This window comes from Ananas comosus, linkage group 9 (genome assembly GCF_001540865.1).
Source record: "Ananas comosus cultivar F153 linkage group 9, ASM154086v1, whole genome shotgun sequence".
Classification (NCBI taxonomy): Eukaryota; Viridiplantae; Streptophyta; class Magnoliopsida; order Poales; family Bromeliaceae; genus Ananas; species Ananas comosus.
The window spans coordinates 13,584,906-13,608,412 of NC_033629.1; the positions used below are offsets into that span (position 1 = coordinate 13,584,906).

At 37.3% G+C, this 23,507-nt stretch overlaps 3 protein-coding genes across 3 annotated transcripts; all 3 read right to left on the reverse strand.

The window, feature by feature from the left end:
* LOC109715430 (secretory carrier-associated membrane protein 2-like) lies at nucleotides 141-5,432 on the reverse strand. Its single transcript, XM_020240409.1, has 13 exons — nucleotides 5,138-5,432; nucleotides 4,212-4,277; nucleotides 3,969-4,085; nucleotides 3,580-3,642; nucleotides 3,160-3,193; nucleotides 2,559-2,681; nucleotides 2,042-2,104; nucleotides 1,862-1,955; nucleotides 1,687-1,732; nucleotides 1,512-1,579; nucleotides 1,198-1,246; nucleotides 809-874; nucleotides 141-632 (listed from the first exon to the last, which is right to left on the reverse strand). Exons 1-13 carry the CDS (start codon nucleotides 5,192-5,194, stop codon nucleotides 546-548), a joined length of 933 nt encoding a protein of 310 aa, XP_020095998.1. The 5' UTR covers nucleotides 5,195-5,432; the 3' UTR covers nucleotides 141-545.
* LOC109715429 (brefeldin A-inhibited guanine nucleotide-exchange protein 5) lies at nucleotides 6,354-17,334 on the reverse strand. Its single transcript, XM_020240408.1, has 30 exons — nucleotides 17,153-17,334; nucleotides 17,012-17,070; nucleotides 15,884-15,941; nucleotides 15,719-15,803; nucleotides 15,415-15,615; nucleotides 15,276-15,334; nucleotides 15,125-15,194; nucleotides 14,972-15,040; nucleotides 14,717-14,839; nucleotides 14,488-14,541; nucleotides 14,289-14,377; nucleotides 14,058-14,154; nucleotides 13,861-13,959; nucleotides 13,563-13,772; nucleotides 13,295-13,405; nucleotides 13,044-13,228; nucleotides 12,332-12,958; nucleotides 11,813-12,230; nucleotides 11,252-11,491; nucleotides 11,012-11,135; nucleotides 10,741-10,889; nucleotides 10,027-10,383; nucleotides 9,655-9,821; nucleotides 9,355-9,569; nucleotides 9,014-9,189; nucleotides 8,329-8,445; nucleotides 8,079-8,215; nucleotides 7,750-7,996; nucleotides 7,466-7,561; nucleotides 6,354-6,986 (listed from the first exon to the last, which is right to left on the reverse strand). Exons 1-30 carry the CDS (start codon nucleotides 17,317-17,319, stop codon nucleotides 6,924-6,926), a joined length of 4,869 nt encoding a protein of 1,622 aa, XP_020095997.1. The 5' UTR covers nucleotides 17,320-17,334; the 3' UTR covers nucleotides 6,354-6,923.
* On the reverse strand, nucleotides 18,306-20,479 carry LOC109714845. The gene is made up of 5 exons (XM_020239553.1): nucleotides 20,133-20,479; nucleotides 19,423-19,498; nucleotides 18,956-19,110; nucleotides 18,824-18,843; nucleotides 18,306-18,452 (listed from the first exon to the last, which is right to left on the reverse strand). The coding sequence occupies exons 1-5, from the start codon at nucleotides 20,242-20,244 to the stop codon at nucleotides 18,306-18,308; spliced, it is 510 nt and encodes a 169-aa protein (XP_020095142.1). The 5' UTR covers nucleotides 20,245-20,479.

The window sequence follows — 23,507 nt, forward strand, 5'->3', positions numbered from 1 at the left end:
AATGTGCAAGAATCAGATGGGTTGTTCGGAGTAAGGTCCGAGTGCAATTGCATCAATCGAAATGCCATGTAGCTCTGTCCATTTCTGCGATTGTTTGCCTACAATTTATAAAAAAGTACTATCCCTTTCTTGTCCGAGCAAAACCAAATAATTGCATAATTCAGATTCCAAAAATGATTTCTATAGCAAACACCCAGTACTCAGAACAAAGCTCTAATACTGGAGAAAGCATTGCCCTGTTAACGACCAGACATAACAAAACCTATAGAATAAGGTTAAGAACGATAGTACTGGAGAACATTTTTAAGTATAGTTTCCTGTAAGGACACGCATGGAGAAATGAAACAAGGTAAAATCAGGTAATAAAGCTTTAGCGAAGCTGTACACCCTCTCAGTGAATAAGGAAAAGAACAATGGAGACGCTCATTCAGTACATCAAATGGCAAAAGAAAGTCGAGAAGCATGCATGAGTCTCCAACTGTGGGCATATCTCATTGTTCCATGTACTGTTGGGATCTGTCATGTGCATCAAGTGCTATGAAGCTTCAAAATGCCGCCCTCATGGCACCACGTGCCGCCTCACGCTTCACCTCTGCAGCTTTTCCGCTCCCTCGGAAATACATGTACACTTGCTGCATAGACAAATTATAATAGGAAAACAAGTTAAGAACTCAATAAACAAATTTGATCTCATAAAAGAGTTGTTTCCTAATTTACTTCGACAGAACCTAAAGGTAGATCGAGGTTATAAACAGAGACTGAAAATGAGATATATATAACTAATCAAAGAACCAAAAAAAAAAAAAACCTGAATGACCCAGATACTGAGCAGTGACTCGAGGCAAAAGAACCCAAATCCAATGAAGTAGAAGACCTGTAAACAGAACAGTGTAAGAAATGGATAAAGGCTGTGATAGGATCGAGGGAGCAAAACTAAACAGTAAAACAAGACAAATTCAAGGCTACTATTCCTCATATAACCAAACATACAGAGCACCCAAGTTTCCTGGCCATGCAAGTGGCAGGAGAAACAAATGTAACTCATTGCACACGGAGAACCTCAGCCACTTTCATAAATAACAATCTAAGAATCATAGTTTTGTGTGCTATTTCAGTTATCAAGACAAATCTTCCTTCTCTAGAGCAGGTATATTAAGTGCTTTAAGTATGCACTTAAATTCAATTATCTTAACTTACCCCAACTATTACATGGTTGCCCAAGACATCTATTGCTGGCAAAATTCCTCTGCAAAACAGTAACACAGGGAACAAATGAATTAGCAAGCAATGAAAACCAGAAAGATGCAGCGATTGAATTTTTTGCTCTAAAAACATGGAGGTGAGCTAAAATATAGTCAAAGAGCAAACAGATGCTTAACCTTGCTAGTCAAAATCGAACAATTATTTTGAAGATCCGCATAGTTGGATACAATTATTCAAAATATGAAGCATACTGGTTGAAACAAATATGTATGCCTACTTTACAAGGTATAACATATATGACAACTTACGTCAAGGATTTTCCCTCAAAGAAAATGGGAGGAGCCACAGCTGAATAGATGCAGAAACCAATATGAAACTGTAATAAGCAAACAAAAAGATGCTTAGGAATCTCATATTTCTCTTGAAGGTGGACAAACACTCAAGATCCCACAATCTTTAGTAGTAAAGGAAAGAAAGACTCACCAAATAAGACAAAAAAAACCATCCGAATTTTAAGGCACTTTCAGTCCTACAACATGAGTTATGAAAAAGCATATAAGAATTCACATTTTAACTAAGCTAGAGTGTCTAAAGAATTTGGATTAGTTGCACTGACAGTAATAAAAACTGGACCATTGATCTTGCAAAAACATAGTACCTCATTGCATTATAAAGAGGGCGGTACCACAACACATATGCACCTGGGACACCAGAGATGAAGTAGATGATGGCAAGAAGCCAGATCTTTACGCCTGAAAAACAAAGAAGCTTGCTTCGGTCAATATCAGCAGTAGAAGTCTAATTATTATAGGCAATATGCTGAACTCTTCAATTGCACCTTCCCCCTTGATCCAAGCTGCTGTAACTGCTATAACATTCCAAGTGAGGCATCCAACTAATCCTGCATAACATTCAAATGACAAAAAAGCACTTGTTAGTAGCATGAGATCACATTAACGAGAATCTAATTTACACAATACTGTGAAATATAAAATCAATCACACATCACTATAAAGTTATTCTAGAACTGTCTCATTTTTCAACCACAACACTAAACTGACTCTCCCAAAAGCCTAAAAAAAAAACGTAGCTGATTGGCACGAGGAAAAGAATGGTTAGTCAAAAGGAACTAGCCAATGATGAACAACAAAAGAAACACATGGAAAGCCCAATGGATTAGAGTAAGAGGAAAAGGTTGGTCAGCCGAAATACATCACTGTTGGTACTTGTGGCTTTTCACCAAGTTTCTTGAAAAATATAACAACTTTTTTGATTTAGCTGGTAAAGTTTCAGAATAATTAAAAAAGAAACGAAGAAGGATTTAAGTACAACCACTGATAGAAAGTAAAGCATACCTAGCAACGATGCAAATGCAATGTATTGCAATCTCTGCAGGTGAACTGGAATTTCACCTCCAATATCATGATGAATAATAGGGAAAAAAGGAGGCCAGTTTTTCTCCTCAATAACAATGCCAGCTGCAAAGGCAACAATAATACCATTATTTGTAGGTTATATGCAACACAGTTCGCTCAAATTAGCTACACAGGATAAACTTAGGTAGTTTACAATATAGGTCCAAAAATAGAAGGAAGTGATACTGATTTTTTTTATTTGGTTGATTATTATCAAAACCCAAACCAGACTAATCAATACACATCATTAGTGCAACAATTAATTTTTGAAATTCGAATATCCTCTTCTGAGAGATATATGCATTTTTTAAATATATTTATCATCTGTCTGCCAACTCTCCTAATCATGAAGCACAGCCAGTGTTGTGCTTTTCCCATAAATTTTTCTCTAAAACTTGCCAAAGTAGAAACTACACAGGACGGACCTGACTCATCAGAATAAGAATCTGGTTACCAAGCAAAGAACTATAAGAGACAGAAAAAAAGTAGCTGGATCAAATATTGCAAAATCAGTCTGCCAAAATGAACCATGAGAACATACCGCGTGCTGCAGCCTCCTCCCTTCGTTTAAGTTCCTGAGCAGCACATGCAAATAATGCAATAAGGAACCAATGAATGAGGAACCAATGACTTGAAAAGGTGATAAAAGGAGTACGAAACTTGCAATGAGAAAAAAAATTCAAAGGGTGTCCTCTGATTCCAAAACAAATTAATACAAAAATCCCACCTAGATCTAGAAGCTTCATGTGAGGTCTATCATATATATCCTATTTGCTTACTAAAGAATCCCTATATATATATATATATATATATATATAGGGAATGATGTGTCATCCAATCTACCGACTTGATTATAATCCATAATGATACACTATAATCTGCAAAAGAAGTAATGCTGGAACTGTTGAAGTTTCAAAATCACACAGGACTAGCCTCTGGCAGAACTTCAATGGCAAAATACCTTTTCCCTCTTGCTTAGTTCTGCCTCCTTTGCTTGGAGTTCCTTCTCCTTTTTCTTTAAATCCTGGGGTGGAGTAAACAAACAGAAGAAAAACACATAATCAATACAACAAATAACAAAAATCACAAAACCGTATACAAGACTAACATATAAAGTTTTATTTAATATAAATAAAAGAATGCTCCAACCAGCACATCTGTGCAACACACAAAGAAATGGTGGATCAAGTGCCTGGCTACCAAGAATAGATTTTTTAAGTACAATCGAATTCAAATCACTATCAAAGATCCACATGCATAAACCAGTTGTTTTCTTGCCACCATAACTAACATGCATTTACAGTTAAACCAGCATGCTTTTTGTAATTTCTGGTGTTAATCTCCACTTACTTTTGCTGAATCAAGAGGAATATCAACTGTTGCACCACGACCATTGTAGAAATCGGCAGGCTCTGGAGGAAGAGGTGAAAGATGAGAATTTGAAGCAGGGGGGACACTTCCAGGATTCTGGTAAATACAAAAACATAGAGTACATCATTTATGCATATGAAAAAACACGATTTGGATTTTCCGCTTTGACCATATAGGTGCATAGAAGTAGTTTATGGTGAAACAATTTAAAAATGGACTTACTGTTGTATAGAAAGGCCCTCCGCCATAATTCGACTGTCCTGCTGCTCTTCCACGGGCAGTTGAGTCCTGATATCAATATGAAGAATTATAAAAAGTCCTAATTATACATTTCTAATTCTCAATAAATAAAACATCATGCTACCGAGACAGAAGTAATCTGTTAAAACTATTCTGTGCTGTGAACCCATATTTGGTAAACACTATTAAAATCTGTGAACAAGAAAATAAAACTGAAAAAATTAAAAACTTCATATTTGTCTTGGTTCATGCATCATGAACCCAAACAGCAGTAACAAAAGGGAAGGTAAAACAACAATGCTGATGAAATAAGCAGGCACAATATGTTTAAATACATCATGAGATCACTTCAATGCCAACAGTGATGTAATAGGGAGCCAGGCAGGTATAATATGTTTACTATTGCAATTAGGATCATTTTGATGCCGATTAGAGTATTGTACTGATATGAACATTATTCACAAACAGCGGCAAATTAGCAGCTCTTTTCTTTTTGTTTAAACAACGGAAAGAAAGAAAAACCCATCAGTTGCTTATTCAGAAGCTAAAATATAGAAGATCTAAAAAATTCCAGAAGCTACCACACACAAACTAATATATTAATTCACCAAACATCTCAAATCTATCAATTCTCCTGTTAATTAATCCAGGTGAAGGCCCTCAATTACGGCAGTGAGGATCAAACACGGATCTCCATGGTATCAGATCTAACACGAAACGCGAGAATTCGCAACCCTAGAGGATTCACGCACGTACACAAGCCATTTTACGCTCTCACAAGATCTCGTTTTATGTAAAAGATGAAACGAAATCTAATACGGCGTTCCTCTAGATCTACGATTTGGAAAGGAGTGAGGAGGACGCACGAGATGAATGAAGAGGAAGTGAAGGGAATTTGGGCGACTCACCGCGAAGGGATTGACCTCCTCCTCGTCGAAGGGGTTGCTCTCGTAACGGCTCGCCATGGGATTGCTCTCCCCTCCTTTCTTCTCAACGAGGACGAGAGAGAGAGAGAGAGAGAGAGAGAGAGAGAGAGAGAGGGGCGGGGGTTTAGGTACGGTGGGAATGTGGGGGTTGGAGAGAGGGAGAGGGTGGAGGAAGGGTGGGGAGAGCCGGCCTTGCTATTTCCGATGCAGAGCCAACCTCTTCGCGGGGGAGGTTGCACGTGAATTAGAACGGCTTTCCTTTATACTATTTCTAGAACAGAGAGCTGAGAGCTTTTTTTTTTTCTTTTTTTTTTTCTTTTCTTTTCAATTACCATTATTATTTTCTATCTTAGAAAAGATGCATGTAAACTCTCTTTTATTTTTCTTTTCTTTTCTTTTTTTTCCTTCAATTTGTAAGCACGGATCCACGCCTATCGTAAGCCGGAGATTAAATCCCCTAATTTTGAGCACACGCCGGACTAGCGGGCGCGAGACGTGTCTCTATATGCCAATTTAAAATAAACTTTTTTTTATTAATTAACACATTAATTTTTTATTTATTTTAATTAAAACTATGCTGATCAAGGTGCAAGTTCTGTTAATAATTTACTATCACTAACTGAGAGTCATGGATTAGCATGACATTAATCAGATCTATAATCTCTAATTCCAAATAATTAGGATGGCTTGTTTTATTAATTATTAGCAATCCGGATGTAAACAGAAAACGACTTCACAGATAACGAAGTTTTTTTTTTTTTTTTTCCCGGCGGAACGCCTAACGAAACTGTCCTGCAATATTCAGTTATACACGTTTTACCAACTCATTAGCGGGTCAAGGCCACCGAATTCTATTAGATTAACCACATTCCATTAAATCATACATGACCAAGATTGCACCGTTATATATAATCTGACTCGGTTCATAGGCGAACTGGTTCGATTAACTCACCTTGCCAAATTACACAGTTTAAATTCGATTTGATAATCGCACCGTGATTTTGATTCGATTTTATTTGGTTCCACGAAATTGAAAAGAGCTCAATGCAGAGACAACTATGATCTGTTGCCTAATCAAATCATAAAAACCCAAATCATATTAAACACTTGCCACAACCAACAGAAGCTTCAAAGAAGAATTAACCTTGCTCAACAAGGAAAAGCTGCCACAAAAGAAAAAGTGAAACACAACAACGAATGAACCAAATGAGCTCCAACTTAATTATAACATTCCTGCAAAAACAAAAGCATCAGATGCGATCTATCAGAGGTAAAATGTCCGAAATTCTCCTTACATGCATTAATACAGAGATATTGGAAACCACTATTTGACTAATATTCTCCTCTAAGAATGAAGACTCAGGTATAATTTGTGTACAGAAATCTCTTAAATAACAACATAAGCTAAGCATCTCCCGCTCTCGAACGCATCAGGATGTAGTCCTGTGACTCGCAGTCTTATCAATTTTGTGAACTTGCTAGCATCTTCCTAATCTATCATAACTCAAATAAAAAATTAAATGACAAAAACATCAAGAAACAACATGAACTGGTGCCAACCATCAGGGGCTAAAACACATTTCAAGCCAAATGCACTTCAAAACGCTGAGAAGAATTATGTTTGGAGCCTTGACAAGTTTTTTTCACCCTCATTATTTCAGAACTGATGCGCTGCTTTCTCTCACCGGTGCCTGAAACATCGGTGCTAAAGAACGATGCTGATGCGGTAGACTTTCTGGAAAAGTTGAAATCAAAAATTTTCTGAGAATCATGGCAAAAGAGCAGTGAGCTGTGTACTGAAAAGATCTCCAAGGGCACCACGTACATCCATCTGTAAAAAAGGAGAAACGGTAAATTAGTTCTGCATCCCCCTCATCTACCAATCTTAGGTTTACATCTTATCTGACATTATTGATAATTAATTAGCTGTTAATGTCAAAACAGGTACATAATTTTATCCAAGAAGAGTTGAGATGACATCTAATTGTAAGGCAGGAAGCTTTCCTCCTGTTCTCCAACAGAAAAATGAAAATAAAAACAAAAATAAAAATAAGGGCAACTACTTTTATACAAAATTATCTTGACGCTAGTAAACTGAAACATTTAGTTATATGCAGTTTTAATGCAATTCAAATCAGGTAGAAAATTTTCCATGTAGCGAAATAAAGCACGATAAATGCTTTAGAGCACTAAAGGTCGATGTATACTTTTCCATGATCATAATTTTTTCGTATCATTTTGCTGAGTAGGATGGATTCATCCCACCTCAAAGCAAAGCACATAAGCTGATTATTGAAAACGCAAAGTTACCTGATCACAGCAAACAAGTTTTGTAATTAACGGATAAAACGCTCTTAGATTCTTCTTGAATATCTGAGCATCCATGCGGCACATTCCCTTAAGCACCTGAATTTAAGCAAACCAACAATACTTAAATCTGAGCTTGCACATAACATAGTGAATAACAATACAATATGATTTTAATGTATCCACTTAGACATTATAAGAATGCTACATTGCAAATATTCTATCAAGTATAATTGCAATACTGTTAAATGAAGGATGTTCATGTGGGTTCTAAAAAATAATTTTACCTTCACAATAACAGGAGCTCTTAGATCAAGTACACGATGAATGTCTGCACTGGAAGCTTCCCCAGTAACAGGCTGGAGGTCAGAAGCCTCTCTCAAAATCTGTCCACAGAAAGAAACCAACTTCTCTTCTGCTAAGCTCTTGAGATTTTCTTCATTTCCGGATCCACTGACTGTAGTTGACTTGTGTAAGATTTCTAGATAAATGGAAGTTCCTGATATCTCTTGGCGGAGGAGATTTGGAGGTGGCCTGTGCACCATTAAGTATCAAGTGTAAGACCATCGTTGTTAAAAAGAACTGAAAATTTTCCGGAGTCTTAATTATTTTTCACCTTTGAGGAGGTATATGGTGCATTCGTGTTCTCAGGTTTGAGGAGGAATTATACGAAGCTGCAAATTCCAAGAGTGACAACAAGATATCCATTATTGCAATCTTCTGAGGAGCCTTCAATTTGCTCCAGTATCTCATCTGCCAAAATTAGAAGCTGTCATAATGGTTGCTAAATTCCGAATGATAACAGTTGATGCAATTAAAAAATAAAACTGAAGCAGCATCACTGAATTAATTTATGAAGTCATTACCTGTATGCTGTCAATGGCACCTAGCAGCCGTAACTGGGTGATGCATTTACCCCTAACTGTTTCCATCATAGAGCTCTCTTCATCTTCATTCTTATCGGGGTCAGTGGTCTCTGGTATCTAGATATATCAGTCGAAAACACGTACATAAATAAGCAATTAAAGTTGCCTGATAAGAAAAAATAATTGAAGTGCATGAGAAAATTTCTCCTTATAGTATTACCTCGAATTGACAATTAATTCATTTCAAAAGAACCAAATATTTTACAAAACTAAAATCAGATGGAAGGAACTTCTAGCAGTGACGGCAACAATCCCTAATTAGCTCTCGTTAGGTACTAACATTTAACTATTTAGGGTACAAGGAAAACACATTCACTATATTGAGAGGAATAGGTCAAACAGATGGAGTCCAAGTCGTGATAATTTTGCGAAATAATGCAAGTTTCCATCCATTTATCATATATGACTACATGAAATAGTATCCAAAGAGAAAATTTCTTTTAAGTGTCACAGTTTGGTTAGAACATTTTGTTTTCCTAAACAAGACAAAATACAAAATTGGTATTGATATAGGTGATCATTATATAGTTATAACCTTAATCATCCATAAAAATCAGATTGCTTGAAATCCAAGAGTACACTAATTCATGTTAACTTTGTCTACTTATAAAGCAAAAGAAAGAACCTTCAAAGGCGAAGATGGAACAAGATCATCCAAGTGACTCTTCGATTTGGAAGTAAGATTTCTAAGCAACAAATTGTCCAACATATTTCCCATAAACCTTTGACCAAATGTTTGATTCCGCTGAAAACCTGGAGCTTCAGCAGATTTCTGCTCTCTACCTGATGGCGATGGCAGGCCTATAAGGAAAGCAGATAATACAATTTGCAGTTAAACCCTCAGAATATAAAAATTTGGTGGTGCCCTCGCGCATTTGGAGAATAGCACACCGACAAACAAAACAAGCCAAAAAATCACAGTAAAGGGAAGTGACTTTCTAACTGCAGAACCATCTAGTATCAGACCTTCAGAATCCTCGAGATTAGTTTGGAGATTTGTTTCTTGGTAGTCATCGCCAAAAGCTCTTCCTCTTCCTTTGTTGTCTTGATGAGTGTCTTTGTATGAAAAGCTCTCATGTGTACTGGCATCTGCATCTTTCGACAGCACCTGTTGGTTCTTTGAGTTCTCAAACCCTAAGGAATTGAGCAGTTCTAGGGGTTGAGTCGTGTATGATGCATCTCTGTTAGATCAAACATTTTATTGTGTAAATAGATATGAAATGATGAATGGAGAAAAGCGTGTGCAAACAACAAAAACTTGTGTACCTAATGCTCTTCAGCAAAGTATCCCAGTCATTATCACTAAATTGATGTCCTCCAACCTCTATCAGATGTACTAAAGCTCCAAGAGCGATCGAAACAACTGTTTGATCTGTCTTCTTAGCACAATCCAGAAGTAAACCCAGCAGCGGTGGAAGCATGAAAGAGACCTCCTGCAAAAGACATATGTATGGTATAGCAGAATTTGAGTACGATATGTCACAAATGACTGATGTGAATCTATTTGAATGCCAAAATGTGGAACAAATCCAAAAAATAGGCTGGTTATGGTTTGCCGATTAGTGGTAATGGTTATAACAAGAGAATCTCATTCTGAGTTTTCAGGAAAAGGGTTACAGAAACAATAAGTTATGGTACCTTGTAAAAAGTATTGAATAGGTTGCAAAGCAATTGAAGTGAATGGATGCTAGTCTCACGAAGCCAATCTTCTCCTGAAGAAACAAAACCATCCCTCCCAGCATGGCGGACATGATCAAATATAGGAAAGAGCACACGATGAAAAATGCTTTCCCAAAAAGCTGAAGAGAATTTGTGACCCCTCTCATTCAGCAAATCAAATAGCACCTCAAGCGCACAATTTCGAACTTCTGATCTTGAGTCCAAAGTTAAGTCAGATAAACCCGCTAGCATGGGAAACCAATAATGTTCGGTGACATCAGTGTTACTCTCCAAACCACTGTCAATCGGTTTAATGGCTCCACCAGGCACAAAGCCCTAAAAACCAAAAATCATGAATAATAGGAGGAGGGATAAGCATTAAAGATATTTTAAGTATCAAATGTTGCTAAAATATCAAAAGAGAAACTTAAAAAGAATCGAATGCACATGGAAACATCTTCTCGCCATTATATGCACCAGACACCGTAATTATAAACAGCTGACATCACATTCTAGATGCCAATCCAAGAAATGAGGTGAGTAATACACTCTCCAAAAGCAAGTGATTAAGTTAGCAATCAAAGTAAAAATTTACCAAGTTTCAGAGTTTTTGCTGAGGAAAGTATATCAATATCTTGTAGAGATAAGTATACAGGGGGGAGAGAGAGAGATAGAGAGAGAGAGATTGCCAACCTCTGCTAGGCGATCTTCACATATACGAAGAAGAGCAATAGCCTTCAAACTAATCCGTGGGGAGCTCTTATTATTGGCAAATCCAATGAGACAGTTGACACAATCCATAAAGCAATCACCAACAACCTGATCAAAATGCTCCAGGATAACTGCATACAAATTGCATTATTTTGACAAAACTGTAACAAGCTATTAAAACGTCTTAACCTAGCCAAACAAGAAATAATATTAGCACGGAGAACACATTTTCATGAGGAAACCAGGAGCCTACCTTGCTCTACATTTTCAAATGCATTTTCAACAATTGATTCCAAGTCGTCGTCAGCAGCTGCAGTGAAGATCATGAACACACTTCGCCAACCTGATTTAATGCTACCTACCTTTGATTTAATCATCTGCACATTTAGTGACAACAGTTAACAGCTAGAGGGTACTGTAAAAAAGAATTGAAAAGTGACCAACTTTGAATAGCCATTAGAATGATGCCAAAAGAGAGGGAAAGAAAAAGAACCTGAACAATGCAATCAACAATGAGGCTGCGAATTTCGGCACTCTGACTATTGCGCATGAGAATAACAAATGGTTTCAAAATGTCATTCTGGAATGTGAAGTTGTTGAGTTCTGCACGCTCCAAATATTTCATACCAAGCTGCCTCAAAGAATCAATGGCATACATAGCAACTTTTTCCTCATGGTGACTCCCAGCAGTGATAAAATGCTGAGCCAAGACAGACCATATTCTGGCCCACACCTATAAAAACAAATGTAATGGCACATACTTAATCGTTGCATGTGTGAATACTCGGGTTCAAAATGCAGATGCATATATAATTTCTCATATATATTAAATGCTTAATTTTCATATCAATAAAAAAATATATATTAAAGTTAAGAAGGAGAAGTTAGATTAAGAAGAAAGATCCATGAGCAAGTGCATGTTTTTGGACAGCTTGTGTGATTGAGTTAGCTAAACCACACCTCTGTCAAAAAGTATCAATGCACTGGCACTGTTTATATAAAGTACAAATAACCATCAAAGAGAACAAACAAATTTAAAAGAAATAAAGAATACCAAACGGATTCGAGCCATATTGTAGTAGCTTATCTCAACAAGCTTTTGTAAGCTGAAGACACGAGCAGGTGTCTGCTTCAGTTCTTCAGCCGATACACCACATAGAGCCGTGAAAAACTCAACAATAGCATCACTCGGTAATTTTACACTGTTTACAAACACCTGCTCAGCCGGCTTCCCAGCGAGCTCTCTCAGAGACTGAAGAACTGAATCCCTGGATATTTGATTTGAACCCTGCATTACAGTTGCAGCAATTGCAGAATTTGATGTAATATACTCTAGCCTTGAAACACATTCTAAGACAGCATTCCAAGTATCTTGTAAGGCATCTGTCTCCATGTCGGCTAGAACAAGAAGGGCACGTAATGCTTCCACATTTTTACTTCTCATCTCCTTTGGAGCATGCAAAAATGTAAATCTGCAGAAATGTATCACAAGAGAAAGAGAAGGCATGTAAAGCCAAACAAACCGATCAACTTCATAGGTGGGGAAAAAAAACATAAAATGAGAGTTTTATACCGCACTAAAGATGTCAGAAAAGCATAACGCATCGTGTCCATTCCAAGAACTCGTGTGATATGTATACCCGCTCTGAATCCTTCCATGCAAAGAACAACCCTGGGCTTATTATCACCTTCTTCCATAGTAACAGAAAATGTTGCAAGCAAAGGCCAACCTACAGCCTCAAGCATGGGCCTGACAAGTTCAACTTGCTCAGCTGTATAGAAGACACCCCTTTTCTCCCCTTGGTTCTTAAAAAGAGCTTGCGTTTGCTTGATAATTCTTTCACTTTCTGCTTTAGTGTCACTTGCTGACTTCCTTCTGGGAAGGGCTAGATTTAGAATATTGACAAGACGGCCTCTTTCTTCTGTCTCCGACCTCTGTCTGCTGCTTTTTGCTGCATCAGTCACATTTTCCTTCATCTTTATTTCTTCCTTGACAATGGAATCATATATCTCCTCCAATAGCTCCTTTGGGGCACATTCTTCTTCATCACTCACTGAGTTAATACGTACAAAATCAGCTTTAGACATTTTAGGCCAGACCATTGGATTATGAGCATCAGTATTCAACATTATAACAGCATAGGCAAGAACATATGCAGTATCTGCATTCTTGAAAAGTCCTGGATTATCAGCACAGTATCTGCAAAAAAAACATCAAGCCTCGACTCAATCACCATTTATGAAAATCCCAAAAATAAACAAATCCAGCTTTTAAACAAATATACCGCTCAGCAAACTTTTCCATTATACGGTCAATCTTCTGTGCTTCTCCAGGAAGGCGAAATCCTTTGAGAAACTCACGAATTGCAGTATCAAACTTCAAGCCCAAGAACTTCATCGAATCAACATAAGTATGCATAACAGCAAGGGGAAACTCCTCGTGCTGTCCCAAATATTCACCAATCATGACCTGCAAAATCTCAAAGATCAGCCAGTTCTTCATGCAAAAGCATAGCAGGATAGTTCATAAGACTACCTTATCCAAACTAGGAGTACTCTTGAGAAACTGGGCAACAGATGATGGGGTGTTATCAACCAATTTGTTTGATAATAAATACTCTACCCCCTTTACTGGCTTCCGATTGAACTGGAGAATTAAAAAACAGATGAGCAAAATAGAATCATATTTTTGCAATGAGATATCACAAAAATAAGTTTAGCGCCAGTAGAGAAAACTCAGTTCAGCTGAGAAATTTATTCCTAACCCCAAAAAATGAAAAAAAGAAAAAGAGAGACCTCCTGACCTCTGAGATTGCAGCTTCCATAGTAGATTTATGAGCTTTAGCCTTCTCAAACTGATTAATTCCATCTTCTCGGTTCTTTGATTCATCTGTTCTCAGGTTCTCCTTGGTTGAAATCTCCTCTTCAAGTGACTGCACAATACTCCCATGCTTTGCAGATTCTCTTCGAACTTTCTCCCAATCAACCACTGACTTGAGGACACTTACCATACACTGGAATAAGAGTCTCGATTAGTTGGAGTAACAAAATTATAAGGAAATGTAGGGGTTTAATGTAAATAGAATCAGTTCACTAGTAAACCTGAAGAGAGGAGCCCTTAATTGAAGAAGCTTGAGCTTGAGTAACTGAGTTAGGATCTGTACTCAAAGTTCCCTGAGCGATTCTTGACAGAGCATTAACCTGGTTATGCCAATAAGGAAAGGTAGATTAGTTACCATATTAAGACATCAAGTAAATTTAACGCATATCTATCCAGAATGTCTGTCCCTGGAAATTACCATGCGTTCGAAAAGATTCGGCGCCTCAAGGTCACAGTCATAATTAACAAATATATCTGCAAGCATTTGTGGATCTCTACAAACTTTCTCGAGCATCCTGTTATATAATCCAATTATATAATGCAGGTAGTAAAATGTCCAAGGCTAACAAAAAATATGAGAAAAGATCTAATAACTAAAGAATTTGCGACTCCCACTTATTGCTATCTTATTAAGAGAAAAGAATATTACCGAAGAACGCTTGTTCTTTGGCTGAGGGTACTATCCGAGCTATCTAAAGACCTCAAAATTATCAAGGGAAAGAATATACCAATTTCTCCCTGCAAATTGATGTAAAAGTAATTATAATAAATGGAAAGAGATCAAAGAAGACAAACTTCATTTTCCTCAAAGAAATCTAATGCTATGAAAACCTAACAATCAAGCATACCTTCAGACTTTCCCTAAATCGCAGCAAGAGAACTGAGAAGATTCCCGTTGCATACTGCACCAGTAACAAAGTTTTGAGTCTAAATATGAAGCACATATAGTAAGGACTTCTTCACTAGAACAAGCAGACAAATTGCAAATTATTGATAATACAATGCAAAGTATCCTCCATACAGGAAAAAGATAAGCATCAGCATAACGAACTTCAGAAGGAACCAATGAATGGAAACCTGGAATACAACAGGGGAAGAAGAAACAGATGCACGGAGAAGAGCATAACAAAGATATGCTTTAACCGAATCGATGAAGTGGAAATTTTTGGTGAAGGAATGGCTCACTCCTTCCAGTAAACTCTGCAATAGAACAGACATGTAATATGATTTAAGACTTAACAAGAAGCATGACTTGATATTTAATCAAAAAAGAAGAACTTCACGCATCAGAGCACTAAGAAAAACCCAAACTTCGTAAGATTGTGAAAAAACCTGCAAGAGCTCAAGAGACAAAAGTCTCGTCTTTGTAGTAACCTCATCGGTCTCTTCTTTCATGCTCATCTGCAAAAAGAGATATGACCTAAGACTTTTAGTTGAGTAGCACTAGCAGACTAGCATGATGGAATATTTATTCTGAAAGACAACCTTGCAAAGAGTGCGGAACAGCAGCAATGCATCATGTTGCGCTATACTCATGCTCTCAAGGTCAATCCCACTGGGAAAACAAAGGGAAACAGATATAAGGCAAAGGGGCACCCAAGTTTATGATCTGTAGACAAAAAGAGGCTTTCAATACCGCAATATTTTCTTGCCATCCTCAAGTTGGACAGCCTTGTCCAGAACAGCTTCCAGACCCTGTAAACAAACTACTGTATTAGAGATGCTTCATGAAATAATTTGTTTAGGCTATGTTGTGATAGGATCAAATAGAGTACCTTGATATCGGCACCACCAGCCAGATTTTGGAGTTCCTCAACAGATGCTGGAGATGCTTCACTTACACGGGTCATGGATAAAGCATCACCCAGAGTAATTTTTTGATCATCCTGGTCAGATATTTCTCCATTTTCTGAATTTGTATTGCTAGTCGAAGTTACATCAGCATTATTTTTAAAATTTCCAGATGATTCTGGCACCTGAGTACACAGAAAATAATCATCTAATGCTTGAATGCATGAGTGCTGCGGCAAAATCCTTTGCTTTCTCGCACAATAAGACAGCATAAGTTTATAATCAAACCTGATCCGATTCCATTCGCCTAAATACTATGCTGATCATCTGGGTAAGCATTGCCTTTGAGGTAGCCTGATTCACAGGGCTCTTGCTGTAGCCACACAAATAAACATAAGCACCACTGTTCAATTATTCTTAAATGACAATCTAAGAGGCGGTACATGTTGATACCTATTAAGAGCTATGTTATAGCATACTCTAATCACCCCCAGCAATGGTTCACCATGCACTGCATCCAGCAAAAACACATAAGAAAATGAACGAGATGAACCAAGAAACCACAATTACTTACCATAATAAAGCATAATATATAGATATATACTGTTTACTTCATTAAGAATCTAGGAAATCGATTGCCTACAACAAAATCATTTGAACTTTTTACTAGCCTCAGTATAAGGGTTTTAAGTGTCCGTCGGCACGGGCCGTATCCATCGTGCTGTACCGTACCAACAAGATACCGGCACAATACAGACCCCGTACTGATGGCACAGCTCAAAACCCTCTATTCTTTAAATTAGTAAGTAATTTCCTCAATAAAGTTCAAAAGATGTGATAAAAAGACATAATAAATAGTTAGAATATTTTGTTGCTAAAGAAAATAAATATTTCATGCTATTATGTGTCGACACACAGGAATTTTTTTGACCGACATGCATCGGCACGGCTTGGCACGCACCGTGCCGGTAAGTTTTCGGCACGACCCTGTGCCACGGCACTTAAATCACTGAGGAACTAAATTTAGCATTTGCACTTAGCATAGGTTGTTGAAAGCGAAGAGATACAAAAAAATAGAGTTTCAAAGAATTACAATACACAAGAGAATACATATTGGAACATAGCGGTAATTGTAGACTGCAGCATTTGACATAAATTTGTGGGCGTATATATTAAAGGCGATAAAATATTATTCATGAAAATAGCACGAAGGAAAAAGAAAGACTAATACCACCAATGAATGTGCACCCTTAATGGGAATTCGACGATACTAGCAAGAAGTAGTTTCAAAAGGCTAGAAATGTTCAGGAGCATTCATGGAGAATGAAGTTTGAAAAAAAAAAAAAACAAGGGTAGAGTCTAGTTGAACACTCACATTCCGAGCATGCATTTACGTGGATAAGAAAAGAAAATGTGACAATAGAAGATAAAATAAATAGTGTAAATTAAATGTGAAAAGCCTTATACTGAAAAGTATCTTAAATATAGCCAAACATGCCACAGGAGCATGAAATGCAACTTCAACAGTTCAACCTCACAATAGATCTGGAAAAATGCAAGTTATGAAAGAACGAAAGATACCTCTGAACTTTGTGGATGCCACAGCGTTAAGAAGCACTTTCAAGACTTGGAGGATAGTGCTGCAAAGTCAATGATTGACAAACGTTACAACCAATTACAAGAAAGATATATCCAGATGCAGTAGAAAGAAAGGATGCAAACCTGTCAGATGAAGAGTTATCAACACAACCACAGACCATATTCAGAATGTCAGTAAATAAAGAAGAATTTTTACCACCTTCCAAACCAGGATCACCTTCTAAATGATCATAAGCAATAAGTTTCTGTAATAGAACAAATAAAGTTAGAAAAAGAATAGAAGAAATCATCAATTAACGCACTAAAAAAAAATTCAAGAACCAACCGACCCTGAAAAAAGGATGATAATAAGCTATAACAAAAGAAAGAATGAGAAAAGGGACAATGTTTCAATTAATGCATGCTGAGGCAAGGCAAGCTGTGAAATTGTCCTGGAAATATCCAGGTAACATTTGAAGATCGAAAATGGAGGTGCTGTTAGAAAAACATGGAACTAGTAAATCGATATTCAAGTCAGGCTCATCCGTACCAATCTGAGCTTGAGTAAGCTCATTGTAGTCTTAGCAAAATTGACTCAACTGGGCATCCTCTGAAAATTGCAAAAAGGGTTTCCTCTATCTCTTCGTATAGATAAACCTCAATCCAATGCCTCCAAATATCAAGAAAACTAAATTATCATAATTAAACCTCTTTTTTTTCTCAAGAACACTGACACATGGAACTGGGGATTGGAACCAAGACCTTCGCAGAGAAGTGAGTGCCACCAACCAATGGCTAAGCATAAGTTGGTAACTATTATAAGTTACCTACTTACCTTAATCTTTAATAAATATTTATTAGGCAAGTACATGTGTGTATGTCCTCACGTACTGAGGGCATGCCTTCACAGAAAGTTGAGGTTACTCCAGTATAACTTCGACATCATGAGTGTGAACCATGAAAGCATCCTCTACTCATGTAAGGAGAGGACTGCATACCTATGAGGCTATGACCCCAACCAGATGACACAATTGCAGAAGGCTTTGTGGTAGGTTAAGATTTACATAGCAAATATGTAGATATCACGTAATTATTATTGTCTATTTGTTCGTTATTTGTATTTCATACCAAATTAAGCTGAACAAGAAAGTAATGCCAAATATAAATATGAAATTTAAATGCCATGAAAAATCTAACATATATCTGTAGGTTATTTTCAAATCTAATAATGTTGAACAAAAGCAAGCAGCACCATTATCAATCATTCATTAATGAAGCAACCCTATCTCAAGTCATCTTACAGCTGAGCATCAGTTGTAGCCCACCCATTTAACAACCCTACAATGGAAAAGAATAGGCTACCCATGTTTAAGTTCCCAAGAAAATAAGGCAAAGTATTAGTAACAGCACAATTACTTTTCCAAAGTTCAGCAGCTATGGAATTCTGCGAGAAAAGAGAAAGCACATCAATTAACTACAGATAATTAGCTTGGCGCAGCTTTAAGCAGTCACAATTGAAATGTTAATAAGAGGGTTTAGCAGTTAGAAGAATAACAGAATGCCAAACAATCTTATGTGCACGACAGACATCAGAAAAACAGTAAGAATGTCATCAAGAATAAAAATAAAAAAAAAATTGCCGTGTAGACTAAGGAGAGATGAACCACAAGTCCATTAATTATAGTAACTAGCATAGCAAGAAAAGAACCTTCAGCATCTTACTTAGGACTCTTGCGCTGAGAGTTTTGCATCTAACTAAGAAAAATACTAGCATGCTTGCAAATATAATGGGCAGCGAAGAAAGTAGGAATTTACACAAGTCAAATATGAAGATACTGAAGCACTTTGAATTGCAGAATAAGTTATTATCGAAGAAAATCTAAAGAAAACAATAAGTTTTTCATTGGCAGATCAGTAGCCCAAAAACCCTTTACGCATATCACATACATAAGGAGAAGATGCGGCCAGCACACGCTAAAGCTGATGTGATCGGTTCGCAGTTCTCCACAGGTTTTGGGATGGCAGTTCCTTCCTCAGTTGCTGATCCGGGCTGCAGACCCCCCTCAGTATATTCCCCCTTGACAGCTTCATCACTGTCGACTCTGATATGTGTAACAAGACTTGTTTGTCATAGGTACCCAAATAATTCTCGCTAACATGAGCCAAAAAAAAATATGAAAATTTATTATGTTTCTAAAGTACTTGCACACTAAGGAATTAAGGACGGATACTAGTCATGATGGAAACAATGAAGTTGTAGCTGAGAGAAGGATTCTGAGTAGAATCAAGAAGAATGATCAGTGTGTGTGTGCGCGCGAGAGAAAGAGAGAGAGAGAGCGAAAGCGATGATACACAAGATAAAATGCATATAATATTCCACAAAATGGAACCAAAAGCACATTATAAAGCACCACCTCTGATCTGCTGCCGAAGCACCAGTCTGATCCTTTTCATCAGCCTGTGGCACTTGATTTGTCTCCTTCATATTATCTGCAAGCAGAATAAAATGTATGTAAGGCCTCGAGCTTGTCAAACTCCAAAAACTGACTTAATCCATGTGCCTGCAAACATAAAAGCAGAGGCAACAGGCAAAATAGCTGATATTATCACACCGCATATGCCCCTTCTTAATAGACGCTTCTTATCTCCTCGTGTGTATCAGATTCCAAGCAGATTGGCAGCCCAAAACTGCAGGTGCTACCACCACTACTAGCAGATTCCTCTCTTTTCACATTTCAAGCAGATTCCGCTCAAATGGCGCGTACGTCTAAGCTTCAACTTCTCCAACACTTTTTAAGGAACAACTCTTCTCCTCACAACTTGCTTGAATTAGCATTCCGCCAAATTACAGTAGGACACTCCAAACAGGCCAATTGGTCAAACTACTGTTTAAACTAACATTAGATTAGAAATGTTCAAAAGTGGCCAACGACTTGTAATAGAACTACCACAAAACCAGCGCTAGTGAGGATAACTCGAGGAGCACCATCGGATATTTGTGCTTTGTGCTCTCGTTCATGAGCAGAAATCAAGTCAAGCAATGCTTCAGCTCATTCATAGCACGCAGATCGAGCGACGTCGTAGAGAGATGTGAGAGTGGAGGAATCGGAGCGGGGATACGAACCGAGACATGTTTGGATGGCCTTCTGAAGCGGAGCGTACTTCTTGTTGGCGGCGCACTCCTTGAGCATGGACTCGAAGGAGCGCGTGACGAAGCCTCCGGCGGCGCCCGCCATGGCCGCGGCGAGATCCCCTGGATCGACGAGGAGACGACGCGCGGGGTGAGCGTCAGGATCTACGGATCGGATCCACAATTCTCATGGGGATCGAAGAGATCGGGAGGAATGAGGGCGCGGAAACGGAGATCTAAAACGATTTGGCGGAGGAGAGAGAGGAGGAAGAGAGCGATCTGGACCTGAGACAGGGAGGACGTCTCTCCGATCTGAGAAGCGGGGACGGATCTGAGACAGGGAGGAGGACTTTTTTCGAAAATAACCCTGTGAAATTTCATATTTTGCAAACTAACCCTGTGAAACTTTTATTTGTGAAAATAACCCTCCTTTCGCCTCGTGGGCGCCACCTCAGATTTTTCTCATAAAGACGATGAATCATTTACCGTTTTTATAATTTATTATGAAAGCAGTAAATGATTCACCGTCTTTATAAGACGGTGAACCATTTACCGCCTTTAGTGCAAAATTTCACACTTAAGGCAAAATCCCTCTTTCTATCATTTCAAGTCCGTTCTTCTGTGCCCTCAAGAAGACGGTGAACGATTTACCGTCTTATCAAGGACACCATATTCTGTACTTAGAAAGATTTGCGCATCAGATGAGGGATTTGTACTAAAGACGGTGAATAATTTACCGCATTATGAAGGCAGTGAACCATTTATCGTCTTCACAACATATATTACAAAGACGGTGAATCATTCACCGTCTTTTTGAGAAATACCTGACGTGGCGCCCACGTGGCGAGAGGAGGGTTAGTTTCACAAATAAAAGTTTCACAGGGTTATTTTGCAAAATATGAAATTTCACAGGGTTATTTTCGAAAAAAGTCCCAGGGAGGACCTCTCTCCGCCTTCTAGAACGCGATTGTGGTACGGATTGGAAAAGTCGCATTTTCGCAACAAGTCGCTCCCCTCCGGCTATGTCGCTAATCCAGTTCAAACAGTGGGCCCGGCCGAGAAGAAGTTTTGGCCCAATTAAATGTCCTTCCCAGGCTCGACCTAATTGATACTTTACATTTTGGACCCTCAAGCCCGGTCCAAATAACTGAACAGGTCCGGGGCGGTTTTATAAAGGAACTCTCGTAATAGGCCGTGTTAACTGAAACAAACTAAAAATTTGCCGGGCCTATGAAGTTGGGCCGGGTTGTTAGGAAATTACGGCGCGACTTTAGCACTATCGGACCCAATTGCCTATGGCTGCGTTTGGTTCAGGTATAAATAAGAACTGCTTGTTCCAGGGATAGGTACAAGTTCAGGTATAAGCAGGAACTAGACCAATTTTGCGTTTGGATGAAAATTAAGTTGTTCCTAGGAGTAAGGTAAATAGCGTTTGGATGGTTAAATTGGAACAAGAGGAATAAAAGTTATAATTTGAAATTAAAATTATATTATCTAATTAATTAACATCAAAATATTACTTAAAAATAAATAATAAATAAATTATTAATAAATAATTATAAATAATAATAATTATTAATTATTAATTATTAATCATTATTATTAATTAATTATTATTAATTATTTATAATTATTTATAAGTAATAAATTAATTAATTATTAATAAATTATTAATAATTATTAATTAATTAATTATTAATAATTATTTATAAGTAATAAATTAATTAATAATAATTATCTAATTATTAATTATTAATTATAAATCATTATTAATAAATAATAATAATTATTTAATTATTAATTATTAATAATAAATTACTAATAATATCGATTATCTAATTAATAAGAATAATTATTTTATTATTAATTATTATTTAAATAATAATATTAATAATTAATTATAAGTAATAAATTAATTAATAATAATTATCTAATTATTAATAATTAATTATAAATAATAAATTAATAATAATATCGATTATCTATTTCTTAAGAATAATAATTATTAATAATTATTATTTAATTAATAATTATTAATAAATAATAATTATTAAATTAATAATTATTATTATCTAATTATAAATAATTAATTATAATTAATTATTTGTTTATTTATTTTATTATTTAAGCAATAGATAATAATTCAAATATATTAATTAGATTAATTAATAATTTACTATCATTAAAATTTAAATTTAGATTTAATTAACCTTGTTCTCATTCGGGAGCAAGCTTGTTTCAGGAAAAAGATGGAACAGCAGTTCAAGCCAGTTCCAGTCTTATATCAGTGTAACCCCCGAGATCTCGGAAGAAATTATCGAACTTTAGCCGAATCGACTAAAGTATGCGAAGAAGATGGATGGACAAGTCCCAATTAACATTCCAACACTGTTGGAATGGTTAAAAGTAAGCTCTAAAAGAGTTGGAGGGGTTTTGGCATCGAACGGCGCGAAGTAGAGCGAAATCGAAGCCAAAAATGATATTCTGGATGTCTTATACCGGTACTAGCCCAATGGTTGTACCGGTACAACCAGCGAAGCTCTCGGGTTGGAGCTGCCAGGCCTTGTACCGGTACAAGGGACCTTGTACCGGTACAAGCCCTGCGTAACCGAGAGAACCAGCTCTCGGGTTGGGCTGTCTGCCAGGCCTTGTACCGGTACGAGACCCCGTGTACCGGTACAAGAAGCCCGACCAGCGGGAGATGTTTCAGATATGAAAAAATTAGAGGGGCTTATTTGCAAATATGCCTATATGAGGGCTGGGGATCCACTCCCCTCTTATTTTTCTCTCATTTCTCTCCCTCTCTCACACCTCTCTTGCTCTCTCTCTCTCTCTAAACCGAAAAGAGAAAGAAAGAAGAAGAAGAAGAAGAAGAAGAAAGGAAGGAGAGGAAGAACAAGAAAAGAGGAGGAAAGGAAGGAGAAAATCCAGGAGAAGGAGAAGAAGCTCATCTCCCTTCTCTCTTTCAAGCTAAAGCTAGCTTTGGAGCAAGCTTTTAGAGGTAAGCTCTAACCCTAAAATGGCATTTCTAGGGTTTAGGATTTTGGTTGCTTTTGAGTGGTTCAAATGGAACCCATTTGAGTTAGAGAAGATGGTTCTAGCTCACATTGAAGTTTTGAACCATGGATTGCACCATTGATGCAAACCTAGAGTTAGGGTTTGGGTTTTGAACCCTAGATCTTGGTTTTGATCTCCCTACAAGTTTTAGAACCTTACATTAGGCAAAAGAACACATGAAATCCAAGTGTTCCTCAAAGTGCTCTAATGGTGGAATCCTCGGGTTTGTTCTAAATACCCTAGGAATGATTCTAATGAGATGGAAGCAAGTTTAGAGAACTTCTCGGGTGGTTCTAAGCTTAATTATGCTTA